Raw genomic sequence first — 15,084 nt, 5'->3', positions numbered from 1 at the left:
ATTTGTATGAGAGCCCTCCCCCCTTCCAGAGGGGAGCGGAATCTCAATACGCCATAGAAAAAAATTTTGCCTCCTGTAACCCCCAAATTCATTTGCTTGATTAATTGTCGAGTTATGGGGAAATTTGTGTTTTATTTGTATGGAAGCCCCCCTCTTGGAAGAAGGAGGTTTCTCAATCTACCATAGAAAAAGAAATTCTACCTCCAAAAACCTTCACATACCAAATTTGGTTACATTTGCTTGATTAATAGTCAAGTTATGAGGAAATTTTAGTTTTATTTGTATGGGAGCCCCCCCTCTTAGAGGAAGGAGGGCTCTCAATCTACCATAGAAAAAATTTCTGCCTCCAAAAACCTTCTCATGCCAAATTTGGTTCCATTTGCTTGATTAATTCCGGAGTTATAAAGAAATTTGTGTTTCATTTGTATGGGAGCCCCCCCTTCTAGAAGGGGAAGGGTCTCAAAACAACCAAAGAAAAAAATCCTGTCTCTTGAAACCCCCACATGCCAAATTTGGTTCTGTTTGCTTGATTAATAGTCAAGTTATGAACAAATTTTTGTTTTATTTGTATGGAAGCCCCCCCTCTTAAAGGAAGGAGACGTCTTAATTTACTATAGAAAAAATATCTGCCTCCGAAAACTTTCACATGCCAAATTTGGCTCCATTTACTTGATTAGTTCCCGAGTTATGAAGAAATTTGTGTTCCATTTGTATGGGAGCCCCCCCTTCTAGAGGGGGTAGGGGTCTCAAACTATGCTAACAACATTCCTCACATCAAACGCAATATGTATGCCAAGTTTCATCAAAATCCGTCGAGCGGTTTGCGAGTCTATACCGGACACACGAACAGCATTTCATTTTTATATATATAGAAGATAGATAAACAAATATGTATAAATAACCAAATATAACTAAATTTTTAATGAGTGAATGAATGAATATATAAATAAATAAAATGATAACAAAATAGATGCTTGCTGTGTGAATATTTGTTTGGGTATGCATGCGTTTGTGTATTAATGATGCTAATAATTTTAACTGATATTAGATAAATACATTGCCAGTTACCTGTGACACATTCGCAATAGAGGTTTTCCGTCAAAAATTTTTTTTTCACTAAATGTTCGGTTTTGACTCTTAGAAATGATACCCATATAAAACTTTCTTTATTATAGCCTCTAACTACTGTAAAAATGAAAAACTAAAATACGTATATTTCAACCGGTCACTTCTCGGATGTCTTACATGCCTTTTTGTACCAGTGTCCTCTATTTTCACCACTTCGAAACCATTTGTGCCACTCTTTACTCTTGTGGTAAGCAACAAACGAAATGAAAAAGAAGGTAATCATTAGCTTTTCATTCGTTTTATCCTTTTCACTCTACCGCTGATACACATATGTCAAAAACTATTATGCAATGCTGCCAGAAAATCTGAAAATTTTGATAAACAGTGCAGCCGAAACGAATTTTTTAAAACTCAACATTCGTGATTTGGTGAAAAGAAACTCAACATTCTTGCAATTTGCATTGTTTAAAAAATCGTAGTAAATTCTAGAGTCAACGAAAAAAATATATTTTTGCACCATTGTCACTCGTATTGGGAGTACTTTTGAGAAAAAATAAGAAAAGGAGGGGTATGATCTGACGGAAAACCTCTATTGGTTTCCCTTTTCAAAATGAACAAGTAATTTTAAGTGATCTCGATGCACTACATTTGAGGATAGTTTATGTTTAGCAACATACCAATCGGGGATTATCATGTATCGATTATTGATCCAGCCATTTACCATGTTTTTAAAAACATGCACCGGGTCTGGGATTATTTCCAGTCTTCTTGTGTTATCTACTGGATGCACAATCGACTGATTAATTTCGACAGCATCTTTTCCGTACTCTACGCTTAGGCCGCCCCACATTCGTTGATTTTCAGCTCCGGAATCAGAGGTTACAAAGTGAAGCCTAAGTCCAATCGATTCTGCCATTTGTATAGTTGAAACAACAAGTCGCTTTAAATAGCCTCTGGGCATAGAATTTGAAGTATATTCAAAACCAACTACTTGCTTCCACCTATCTGCTACGCCAACTAACATCAGTACCAGTCCTTTACAAGCTAGATCGCCTGATGGAGACAATGTTGTTTTACCAACAAGCTGTTTTGCATTTTGGCAATATTCTTCACTTTCATCGAGACTCATTTCATCGATTACTAAACCGCAATCTTTCTGTTGATCAGACATTGTGGTCACTTTTTGTTCAAGCAACATGACAATGTCCTTTAAAATACCTTCAAATAGAATAATATTGTACATTTATACAATTTTAAACCTAACAATTATTGAACCTTAACACACTCTTTTTATGTTACTTAAAACGTTATTTTTTAATGTTTAAACATAGATATCAAAAGAAATTCCTTATTTATTATGAGGTAGTCCATAAAAGGTATATGACTTAGAAATTATATTTACGTGTGAATTGCCATAAAAAATATGTTTCATATCCTATGGCCGAAAATTATGTGCTCTTGTACATACTTTTAATGGGGCCATAAATGTTATTCATGGCGATATACAAATGATGTTTATGTGCCTCACACATATGTTATTTGTCAGATCAAATTGCAAAAAATTATGTAGTTTCACACATAAAGAGTATACGGAAATTCGCCTCTGTGTAGACCTTAGCATAAAATTAAACAGATAATACCTGGCATAAATTCTACTGACTCAATCTGCCGAAGGAGTGTCCGTGAAGATGGTAACGGATATCCGTGGCGTCTGAGGTAATCGTACCCTTTCTGACAAGCAAACCGTAGTTGCAAACTCTTCAATACAGTCTTCTCTGACCATTTTTTTACTCTTTGTATTTCGCCGGTCAAAAGTCTCATTTGATCATTGCAAAAAATTTTGCGAACCGGTTTGCAGCAGTTGTCTTTTTTTAATTTTAATCTATTATATTTGGTTTTCCATTGGTTGCAGCTTCTAAAAAAAGTTCAAAATTTGATATAAATAGACTTAAGTATCATACATACGTATATACTTTTAAAGATTTGAATTCTGTTGGCGCAGTGCAGCAATCTCATATTTCAATTCGTAGTTTGGGCAAGACGTAGACGAACATGAAACGTAGTGATTCTCAACAGAAGATTCTTCCTCATCATTTTGTGCATGTATAGTTGGAGCAATTCGCAGGCCGTTTTGTACACACTTTCCGCCCGGAAAAGGGAACTGTAAAGACATATAGCTTTGAGAATTAAATACTATAAAAATTATTATTTTTCCATACACTACATATCCGTGAGCTTCCTTTTACTTTAAAAAACGGGACATCTTCATCGCCAAATACCCAAAAATGGATCCACTCCTGCCGAGTTTTATTATCTTTAGGAAATCTATAAAACCTTAATTCACTGGTAGTATTCGAATTGTTTTTGCAGTTAAATGCTTTGCATTTCATTTTCAATAACTTTAGCAACTTGTTAACTTTACAATACGCCACAGTACGCCACAATAAACAAACTCTAACAAACCTAGTAACGTAAATAATATGGTAGCCAGCTTGGTAGTTTCGTGGTTTCCAGCTAGGTTTCCAGCAATACTTTTGCGTTTCCCTGGTAAATTTTCGTTTCTACACTTGCATGTCTGAAATCAGCCAATCAGGAAGCTGGCTCCTTTTTGACAGAAAATTGGCTCTTTTGCGATACAACGTGTCATGTCCTGTCCTAGGTAACTACTATAAAATATGAAAAAAAAACAAAAAACTTTATTATAAATGTAATGTCAATAATTTCATACACAGATAGAGATAATATACCAGTGTCACCTTAAAAATATCAAATTAATTTTTGAATCTGCGTTACATGGACGAAAAAAAGAAAAGACGACCAACATTTCAATAGAGTCCAAGTCTAGGTCCAAGTCCAACATGCATGGCTCTTTTTTTTATGCTGGCCACTGACCTAGCAAAAACGAATCCGCACTCGGTTTGTTTACATGTTGGACTTGGACCCTATTGAAATGTTAGTCGTCAAAAAGAAAATAGTGCCGATCTACTAAAATCCTTTATTTGTTCAATAAGTTTATTGGTTGTTTCAAATAACATCATGGGTTACATCCAACGTTTCAATGTTCAATTCAAAAAACAATATTAATTTGTTTCAGCAAAATTATTGGCTGTTTCAAACAACATTGTTGGTTACGTCTAACGCTGCAAGGTTTATTTCAAAAAACAATATTAGTTTGTTTCAAACGTTTCAATGTTCAACTTAAAAGATGAATCATTTTATTTAAAACTAAAATCTGTTTAGATCAAACTATCCAGCTTTTTACGCGCTATCCAGCTTTTTACGCGCTATAATGGCGGACGCTATAAATTGTGTTCGTAATATGCAAACAATCTTTTTGACAACTCTGCATCCATCAAAACTGGGCACTCTTCTCCTGTACAGCAGTGTTGCTCCTTCTTTCGTTTACGCAAAAGAAGGAGAGCAATAATTTTGTTTACATTTCGCACATTTTTGCTTTCCTTCTTTAGCGTAAACGAAAGAAAGAGCACGGCAGTGTTGCAAGAGAAGAGTGCCAGATTTGATGTATGCAGAGTTGTCAAAAAGATTGTTCGCATATTACGAACACAATTTATAGCGGCCACCATTATAGCGCGTAAAAAGCTGGATAATGATGGCCGCTATAAATTGTGTTCGTAATATGCGTACAATCTTTTTGACAACTCTGCATACATCATTATAGCCATCATTATAGCACAGAGAACAGACATCCAAGCGAAAGGTCCCCACTTGGATAAAACTTATGTCAAATTAGTTGGGAAACTATAGTGATGATGTCGCTGAAGGCGCATGAAATTCTACACTAAACTCACAACAGCTAGCTTCTGGCCATTCTGGCGCTAGCATAACGCATATAGTCCATATATACTAGCGCCAGAGGAGCCAAAAGTTGTCAGTGTGCAAATCAAAAGAATCAGTTAGTTGGGAAACTATCCAGCTTTTTACGAGCCATAATGGCGGACGGGTTCGTAATATTTGAGCAGCATTTTTGACATTTCCTCAATACATCGCACGTTTTCTTTCCCTACATTCCTTTAGTTTTACCGTGAACGCGCAGAAAGAAAACGTGCGATATCCAGCTTTTTACGCGCTATAATGGCGGACGCTATAAATTGTGTTCGTAATATGCGAACAATCTTTTTGACAACTCTGCATACATCAAATCTGTCACTCTTCTCTTGCAACACTACCGTGCTCTTTCTTTCGTTTACACCAAAGAAGGAGAGCAAAAATGTGCGAAATGTAAACAAAACTATTGCTCTCCTTTTTTGCGTAAACGAAAGAAAGAGCAACACTGCCGTACATGAGAAGAGTGCCCAGTTTTGATGGATGCAGAGTTGTCAAAAAGATTGTTCGAATATTACGAACACAATTTATAGCGTCCGCCATTATAGCGCGTAAAAAGCTGGATATTGGGGAAATGTCAAAAATGCTGTACAAATATTACGAACACGTCCGCCATTATGGCTCGTAATAGCTGGATAGTGGTGGTGACGCTAGCATATTAGGTGATTTCAATTTGAAATTTTATCCAAGAATTCCTGAAAAATTTGTTCCTGAACGGATGTCTGTTCTCTGTGCTCTAATCATTATACAATTCCAATGTGAAATTGACATGAAAACGATTTAATGTGAACTTTCTATTACGATTTTGTGTTATCTGGGCTGTAACCGTTATGCTAGCGCCAGAAGCAAGCTGTTGTGAGTTTAGTGAAGAATTTTATGCGCCTTTAGCGACATCATCACTATCCAGCTTTTTACGCGCTATCCAGCTTTTTACGAGCCATAATGGCGGACGTGTTCGTAATATTTGAACAACATTTTTAACATTTCTCAAATACATCGCACGTTTTCTTTCCGTGCATTCCTTTAGTTTTACCGTGAACGCGCGGAAAGAAAACGTGCGATGTACTAGGGAACTGTCAAAAATGCTGATCAAATATTACGAACACGTCCGCCATTATGGCTCGTAAAACCCGATTTAATCCACCTAGTGGTGAAAGAACCTTTGTTATACGGTCTGCATCTACGTTAACGTTGTGTAGTGCGTTTGTTTACATGATTTTTTTTGGCAATTGAAAAAGTTTACAAAATTTGAACAAAATAGGAGCACTTATAAATTTTGATAGATCCTTTTTTCATGAAATTGCTGAGAAAGTATAAGTAAGTTGTTACTAATTTGAGTAAATGCAAGTAAAAGTAAGTTGTAAGAGGAAATATTATTATTTAACATATACATTGCGTAGTAAAGGTCTAGTTTAAAGGTTTTGAACTATGCATAATTTACTGTAATGCCATTCTAATTGATTCAATAAAGTTTTCATCAATTTTTATTAACCTTCGTGTTATGGTAGCTATGCACCCCTCGTGTTTAGCTCTTTGGTTTTAGCTTTAGACCCATATCGTATGTACTTTGAATTCAGTTTTAGATGGTTCATTCCGTATCCGCTTGTAGTAGAGTACAGTCGAATAAAAGAAGGTGGAAAATTTCAAATAGTATTTCTTTTAATAAAACATGGTGTCAGAAGTAAAAGTTTGTTTCTAAAGTGTTTTCGGCGTCATTTGTGATATCGCGGGAAAATTCAGTGTTAAACAAACGAGACTATAGAAGCAAGGACGAAAATTAGAACGTGTGAATCGTTAAGTCGCAGTTTGTTGGCGGCCATTTTGTTTTCGTATCCTTGTCACGTGTTTTACGTTGTGCCATAAAGATGGATAATATACAGTTCCAGCAGCTTCTGGATCACCAAACCAGAATGTTTGCTGAATTATGTCGTGGATTGACAACCGCAGTAAATCAATCGAATACCGCTAACGCGTCGGCTAGTCGCCAGCCGTGTGCTGCAAGTGTAACAGTTCCGCAGCCGTCTCCTCTCGCTTTGGAAGGAGACATGCAAGAAAATTTTGACTTTTTCGAAAAAAGCTGGCGAGACTACGCAAAAGCCATTGGTATGGACCGGTGGCCAGCAGCCGACGATCCGCAGAAAGTGAGTTTTCTTCTGTCCGTTATCGGCGAGCCCGCTAGAAAAAAATATTTTAATTTTGAGCTTACTGTGGAGGAGCAATCGAATCTTGAAGCGGCATTGTGTGCTATTAAGCAAAAAGTGGTTACAAAGCGAAACATCATCATAGACCGGCTGGAATATTTCTCAGCAGCTCAGCATCCGAGAGAGTCTATCGATGAGTTTGCTACACGGCTTAAGATTCTAGCCAAAACAGCTAAGCTGGGTGAGTTACAAGCAGAATTCGTTACATTTAAGCTTGTGACTGCCAATAAATGGCCTAGCCTTCGGTCTAAAATGATATCCATGCCTGATATTGATATCACGAAAGCAATTGATATGTGCCGAGCGGAGGAGATAACAACGAAGCATTCCTCTGAGCTAGGTATCTCGACTCCAGATGTGGAGGTAAACAAAGTGCAGAAGACAAAAACAAAACTATTGCGTTGTAAGTTCTGTGGTGACCGTCATGAATTTGCTAAAGGTGTTTGTCCAGCATTCGGAAAGAAGTGTCGTCGTTGTAATGGTAAAAATCATTTCGGAAAAGTTTGCAAGTCGAGTAGGAAGCCACGCAGCCAGAAGCCCCGAAGAGTGAAGAAAGTCGGTGAGGAAAACAGCGAAACTGAAGAATGTTCCTCTACTGATGAATCGGATGCAGATTCAGAACAAGAATATGAGATCGGCAGAATTTTTGACAACAGCGCCAGAGGTGGAGGTGTATCTGCCCAGTTGGATTTGAAAATCGGTAGTACTTGGAAGCCCGTTGTGTGTGAATTAGATACTGGAGCGAACACGAGCCTGATTGGTCATGCATGCTTATCAAAACTTACAGGTAACGCTAGCCCTCCATTATTGCCTTCTCAGTTCCGTTTGCAGAGTTTCGGTGGAAACCCCATCAATGTTTTGGGTCAAGTGAAATTACCTTGTCGCCGAGCGGGAAAGAAGTATACTTTAGTGCTCCAAGTAGTTGACGTTAATCATCGTCCGTTGTTATCCGCAAATGTATGTCGTGTGCTGGGGCTCGTTAAATTTTGTAAGACAGTTTCTCTAACAGAACCCAAATCTGCTAAGTCATCCGACAACTTACTCAATGTATACCGCGTCAAAGCAGAACAGATTGTCGACGCACACAAGGAACTCTTTAACGGCTATGGAAAATTCGCAGGAAAAGTTTCTCTAGAGTGTGACGAAAGCATTCCTCCATTGATTCAACAGCCACGTCGGGTACCCATCGCTTTGCGAGGTAAGTTAAAAAATGAATTGACCTCTCTCGAAAAGGATGGCATTATTGTCAAGGAACCGCAACACACTGAATGGGTTAGCAACCTTGTTTTGGTTCAACGGGGTAACTCTGAAACGAAAGGCATTCGAATCTGTTTAGATCCTATTCCACTAAATAAGGCGCTCAAAAGGCCCCATTTGCAATTCGTTACTCTTGATGAGATACTCCCTGAACTGGGTGATGCGAAGATATTTTCGACAGTGGATGCCAAGAAGGGCTTTTGGCATGTCGAATTGGACGAAGCCAGCAGTAAGCTGACAACCTTTTGGACCCCCTACGGTCGTTATAGATGGACCCGTCTTCCTTTTGGTATTTCATCTGCCCCTGAAATCTTCCAAATGAAATTACAGGAAGTAATCCAAGGCCTTAAAGGGGTAGAATGTATTGCCGACGATCTCTTGCTATATGGAAAAGGCAGTACATTTGAAGAAGCATTGATCGACCACAATACTAATCTTGAAAACCTGCTATCCAGACTCGAAGAACGGAATGTTAAACTGAACCGTTCCAAACTAAAATTATGCCAGACTTCAGTTGATTTTTACGGTCACGTGCTCACTGACCAGGGATTGAAGCCAGATGAAAGTAAGATTTCTACGATACGAAACTTTCCTACTCCATCGGATCGAAAAGAAGTTCACCGCTTTGTCGGTATGATAAATTATTTGAGTCGCTTCATCCCAAATCTTAGCATGAACATTACAAACTTGCGAAGATTGATTTCTACTTCCGTTCCTTGGCAGTGGACAGAGATAGAGGAAGAGGAATTCAAACGCGTCAAGAATATAGTATCGGACATTGGCACGCTTCGCTACTACAATATGAACTTACCGATTACCATTGAGTGCGATGCCAGTTGTTTCGGTTTGGGAGCTGCTGTTTTTCAAGAAGACGGAGTAATCGGATACGCTTCCCGAACACTAACTGCTACGGAGAAGAATTACGCCCAGATAGAGAAGGAACTGCTTGCCATTTTGTTTGCTTGTGTTCGATTCGATCAATTAATCGTGGGAAACCCTAGAGTTAATATTAAAACCGATCATCGACCTCTTATTAACATTTTCCGGAAGCCTCTACTATCAGCCCCCAGACGACTTCAACATATGCTATTAAATCTTCAAAGATATAGAATATCCTTGGAATATGTGACCGGTAAGAACAACGTTGTAGCTGATGCTCTTTCGAGGGCCCCGCTTAACGACAATGCAACTGCAGATGTGTACAAGAAAAGCAACATATACAAAGTCATCGAACAGGTAGGCAGCGTCAGACTAAGTAATTACCTAAGTATTTCGGATACTCGTTTGAGTGAGATAATTCAAGCAACAGCGAAAGACTCGACGATGCAGCTCATCATCGAATTCATCCTAAATGGCTGGCCAACGACGGCCGACCAAGTGCCCGACAGCGTTAAAATATATTTCCGGTACTGTCAGGAGTTGTCGACCCAAGACGGCTTAGTTTTCCGTAACGACAGAATTCTTATACCGCACTCTCTACGCAGAAAACTTATCGATATTTGTCACGCAAGTCACAGTGGAATCGAAGCTACTTTAAAGTTAGCACGCGCGAACTTATTCTGGCCCGGAATGAGTGTTCAAATTAAAGAAGTTGTCCAGTCGTGCACAACATGTGCCAAGTTTGCAGCATCTCAATCAAATCCTCCAATGGTGACTCACAGCATTCCAGTGTACCCGTTCCAATTCGTTTCCATGGATGTTTTCTTCGCGGACTTCGTAAATATCAGAAGAGCATTCCTAGTAACCGTTGATCACTATTCTGATTATTTTGAGGTCGACGTCTTAAAAGATTTGAAGCCAGATTCCGTTATAGCTGCCTGTAAGGAAAACTTCGCTCGTCATGGAAAGCCTCAGGTAATTCTTACAGACAATGGTACTAACTTTGTTTGCCAAAAGATGGTAGAGTTTGCCCGCGAGTGGGACTTTCAGCACATAACATCTGCTCCTCATCACCAACAAGCGAATGGGAAAGCCGAAGCAGCCGTGAAGATTGCCAAACGTTTGCTGAAAAAGTCACAAGAGTCCGGAATTGATTTCTGGTATGCACTTTTACATTGGCGGAACATACCCAATAAAATAGGTTCCAGTCCAGCGGCTCGTTTATTCTCAAGGTCTACCAGTTGCGGCATTCCAACTTCTGCAAAGAATCTTTTTCCGAAAGTTGTCGAAGGTGTTCCGGGTGCTATTGAAGCAAACCGAAAGAAAATTAAGTTTCACTACGATAAAGTAACTAAGACTCTACCTAATCTTCAAGTCGGCTCTCCAGTATATGTTCAGTTGAATCCAGAAACTTCGAAACAGTGGACTCCTGGCACAATTTTGAATCGCTTGAGTGAACGCTCTTTCCAGGTAGAAGTAGATGGTGCTGGTTATCGTCGCAGTGCTGTTCACATCAAGCCTCGCAAGGAACTTGCCTCGTTACCAACAGCTGGACCTGGACACAATCGCAATCCTGTCTTGATGCTCCCAGAGGACGAAAATTTTCCCGATAGAAATATTGAAGCTGTTCCGAACAACGCAGTTATTGAAAATGGTTTTCATGCGTCAAATCAATCAACGTTTGCTGCGATTGATAAGTCGTCGTCGTCGTCGTCAACGGTGCCTATCGAATCGTCCGTTACAACACCTCGTGCTTCGCAACCAAAAGAGAAACGTGTTTCATCGGCTCCTAGACCAGTTGATCGCCCGAGAAGAGAAATTCGTCTTCCGAATAGATTTAAGGATTACCATGTAAATTTAAGTTAAGTTTTCTTTTCTTTAAAGTAAGGAGGATGTTATGGTAGCTATGCACCCCTCGTGTTTAGCTCTTTGGTTTTAGCTTTAGACCCATATCGTATGTACTTTGAATTCAGTTTTAGATGGTTCATTCCGTATCCGCTTGTAGTAGAGTACAGTCGAATAAAAGAAGGTGGAAAATTTCAAATAGTATTTCTTTTAATAAAACACTTGGGTTACTCACGCTGTTGTATTTTGTACAACACGTGTAGATTTTAGAATGCCATATTGTTATAAAGTTACAAATTGATGTTTAACTAACGTATATTTTTCAATAAACGGTTGTATGACATTTGCCCGAAACCCATCCCCCAGAATTTTTTTGCCAGAATGCAATTTGCCCGAAAACCATTCCCCAGAAAGTACCATTTCCCAGAAAAAAATTTCCCTGAATGTACCATTCCCCAGAAATATTTTTCCCAGAATGTACCATTCGCCAGAAAACCATTCCCCAGAATAGATTATTCTCCAAAAAATTTAATAAATGGAACCATTTTTCGCATTTTGGTGAAAACCATCTTGCGGAATATATCAATCTGCAGAAGAGATTTTTCCCCGAAAACGATTTTCCATTTTCCAGAATACACTATTTTCCTAAAAAACCTTTACGCGTAGTACAAAGCAAAGCCTTGGATAAACTTCATAAGACTTGACCGTTCTTTATCGACAGATTCCGCAATCGGTAATTGGGGTACAGGATAATTACGAAGTCAGTGTAAAGATCCTACTGTCTATATAGCAGCGTTACGCGTAGTACAACTCTCCCGAATAGACTCTTTCATCTCTTTGCCACGCTTTCCAAATATTTTCTTTCCCGAAATTATATTTTTCCTATAAACTTTTCTCGAATAATATCATACATTAATAAGAATATATTTTCAAGGTTAACATTGACCGTCATAAAAACAATTAACAGTTAATCTTTTGCGTTTAAGGAGAATATGGGATAACGAAGGAAACAAAAAAGCATTTCTCAAGATCTGCTGCTTTTGGTATATGGTTTATTATGGTATTTATTTGCATTGGTTAGCGGGACATTGGATTTTACGTGGCCATACACAAAAGAAAATATATTACTTGCACTACAAATCCTTTTTTCTTTCCCTTTAATGCAAATAAGTTATCCTGATTACAAGGTGTGACTTATTTACCGTCTTAGTAGCAAGTGTTTCCTAGATGATTCAGGGCGAGACGGCCGTAGGCCGCGAGTGTTCGCCGGCGACCCGCCGTCGGAAGCGCCGGCCACTGCGGGGGGGCAGCCCCCCCCGCAGAGATCACCTCAATTTAGGTGCAAGCATTTTCCTAGGTTTACTGACTAGTAGGGGCTATCCCTTAGTTGAGTCCGAACGAGCCATAGCGAGTAAGGACAGCATATACTCAATAAGTAGGCCGAACATGCTGTCGCAGTTTCCGAACAGTAATAGTTAAACCCAAATTACTACAAGCTGATTTTAGGGAAACTGTTAATAGGAAATTATTCGAAAACTAGACAGCAAGAAACATTTTTGTTTCAAGTATTTATCATACACTTGATCCATGACACACATCACACGTCTTGTTTCCGCATGTTCACGGTAAAACTAAAGGAAGTTGCGAAAACAATGTTCTCTTCTTCGGAAGTTTCCTTCTTACTCCAAATCACGTATGGAACCTAAATCACAAAACGGTCATTGGCTTTATAAACCATGTAGTACCAAATTGGGGCACAGGATTACAACTATCCCGCTCAACTCCATCAATGGGTATGAGCGGTACGTAAACTGTGTACAGCAATCGGGGCCTGCCATAAAAGACGATCATTAAGACTGTCGCAGTGGCCTTTTAACCCAATGCCCTTCTGACATGCAAAAAAAAGAGTCAAGAACCAATAAAACGCTTCATTGTTTCAAATTTCTGGTAAGCTCATGCAAATACATGTATTTTGGGGTATGGTCCATTCTGGTGAAGTTTCCTGGGAGACAAAGTATAATTTTCTGGGAAATGGTCCATTCTGGGGAATGGTTTTCTGGGAAATGGTTTATTCTGGGGAATGGTTTTCTGGGAAATGGTTCATTCTGGGGAATGGTTTTCTGGGAACTGGTTCATTCTGGCAAAAAATTTCTGGCAAATAATTTTCTGGCAAGTGGTTTTCGGGCAAATGTCATACAATCCAATAAACTTGTTATGAGCAAAATACCATAATTATTCAATGCATTAATACTTTAAACTGTTGCAGGGTGGCCACTCAATTTCAAATTTCAAATTCCCGATTTTTTCCCGACTTTTTCCCGGTTTATGTATGATTTTCCCGACCGAAAAATTTTTCAACTGGTCGGATTACATTAAAATTGTTTGACCGTTTGAGAAACCGTTTTGAAGTCTTGATAAAGATAATTGTTCATTTTAAATCAATTAAGCTTAGATCGTTTAGAAATGAGGCAATTAATTTTGGCGATAGCGGTGCTCTCAGTCGGATATGCAAGTTTTTGACTGCGTTATGTTGCTTGTAAACAGTTCTGCTTGATTTATATTTTTTGTAGTCTAAAACTAATGTGATTCCGAAATATTTATCATGCAAGAGGAGAAAATAAAAATGATTGACACAGTCAACCCCAAAATCCATCAGCGTCAACTCAGGTGCAGGCAAAACTGCTGGATTATCCCAAAGTTATAGAGGCGTGAGTTATCAAAAACTTTTTAACAAAATATGTTAGAAAATTCTCACGACTGCTCGCCAAGTGCAAACCAAACGTGGGAGTGAAACCCTTGATCGTCAACTGCGGGTAAAGATCATTCGGAAAGTTTTTTGACGTAGGACTACGTCTTACGGCAAGTTTTGAGATAGGGTGTCATTCCAAAAAATCGAAAAATGTGAGCGTCACGAAAAATGAAAGGTTTTGAGCGCTAATAGCTCAGCGGTTTTCCGATTTATTTTCAATATTCTTACACCAATCGATCGGAAAATCTTCTAAGAATTAACCCAAATGAAGAAAAGTATGGATTCTTGAAGTTGAACTATTGAAAAACTGAAAATAATGAACCTATGTTTTACCAGAATTCTCGCTTTGTGATTGGTTGGAAGACTTTACGATGATCTAAACCTATACCAATTTGATATCTGTGCTTGGGAAGTAAGTCAAAACAAGTGACAAAGTTCCCTCATTTCAACAAGATTTCTTAACACCGCGGTTCAACCTAGACCATTTTGATGTCCTTGCTTGGGAAGTTTGACAGAGAGAGTGACAAAGCCCCCTCGTACCAACAGATTTCTTACGAACGCGATTAAACCTAGTCCAATTTGATGTCTGTGTTAGGGAAGTGTGCCAGAAAAAATGACACAAATTCGTTGTCCCAACAGAGCGCAAATTCTTTACTGCGAGACGAATAAACCTCGGCGAACTTGATATCTGTGTTGGAAAAATGTGCTACAGCTGTAGTGTTCGGTTATAATACGACTCTGTATGAATACGCATGCTTGCCGTTTCATTAGAAGTGTAGTGAAAAGATGTGCTATTGATAAAATAGGATTGAATTGATAAAATCGCTTCAACGTGGGAAACTTTGGATAATAAAATCAATCTTTAATTTCAGTAAGGTAGCAGGAAAGCAATAATTTGTGTTCTAGATTTTGTAAATTGTTTTCAAATGCACAACCTTTTGAGAATTGAACGTATGCAATGTTACTACTTTGATAAATGTTACATACAACGCATGTAGCATGTATATATGTTGCATATAGCATGTATACATGAAGAATCGAATGATAACAAGCATGAATACTATCACTACAAAGAGACTTACGTAGTCCTGCGTAACCTATATATGCGGTCGTGTCCTGTACACAACCCCTCTGATTTTTTTAGCAAAAAATAAAGTTAAAGCAACGTCATGAGTTAGAAGACCGGATGGTGAGTCACCACATATTTAGCGTTTTATAGATCAAATCAGAAGAAATTCTTCA

General features: G+C 38.6%; 1 protein-coding gene across 1 annotated transcript; it reads left to right on the top strand.

The window, feature by feature from the left end:
• Positions 1 to 6,776: 6,776 nt before the first annotated feature.
• Positions 6,777 to 11,114, top strand: LOC128745959 (uncharacterized protein K02A2.6-like). Its single transcript, XM_053843014.1, has 2 exons — positions 6,777 to 7,052; positions 8,700 to 11,114. Exons 1-2 carry the CDS (start codon positions 6,777 to 6,779, stop codon positions 11,112 to 11,114), a joined length of 2,691 nt encoding a protein of 896 aa, XP_053698989.1.
• Positions 11,115 to 15,084: the final 3,970 nt, after the last annotated feature.

The sequence above is a fragment of the Sabethes cyaneus genome, chromosome 1 (genome assembly GCF_943734655.1).
Source record: "Sabethes cyaneus chromosome 1, idSabCyanKW18_F2, whole genome shotgun sequence".
Classification (NCBI taxonomy): Eukaryota; Metazoa; Arthropoda; class Insecta; order Diptera; family Culicidae; genus Sabethes; species Sabethes cyaneus.
This window is presented reverse-complemented; position numbering and strand designations above follow the sequence as displayed.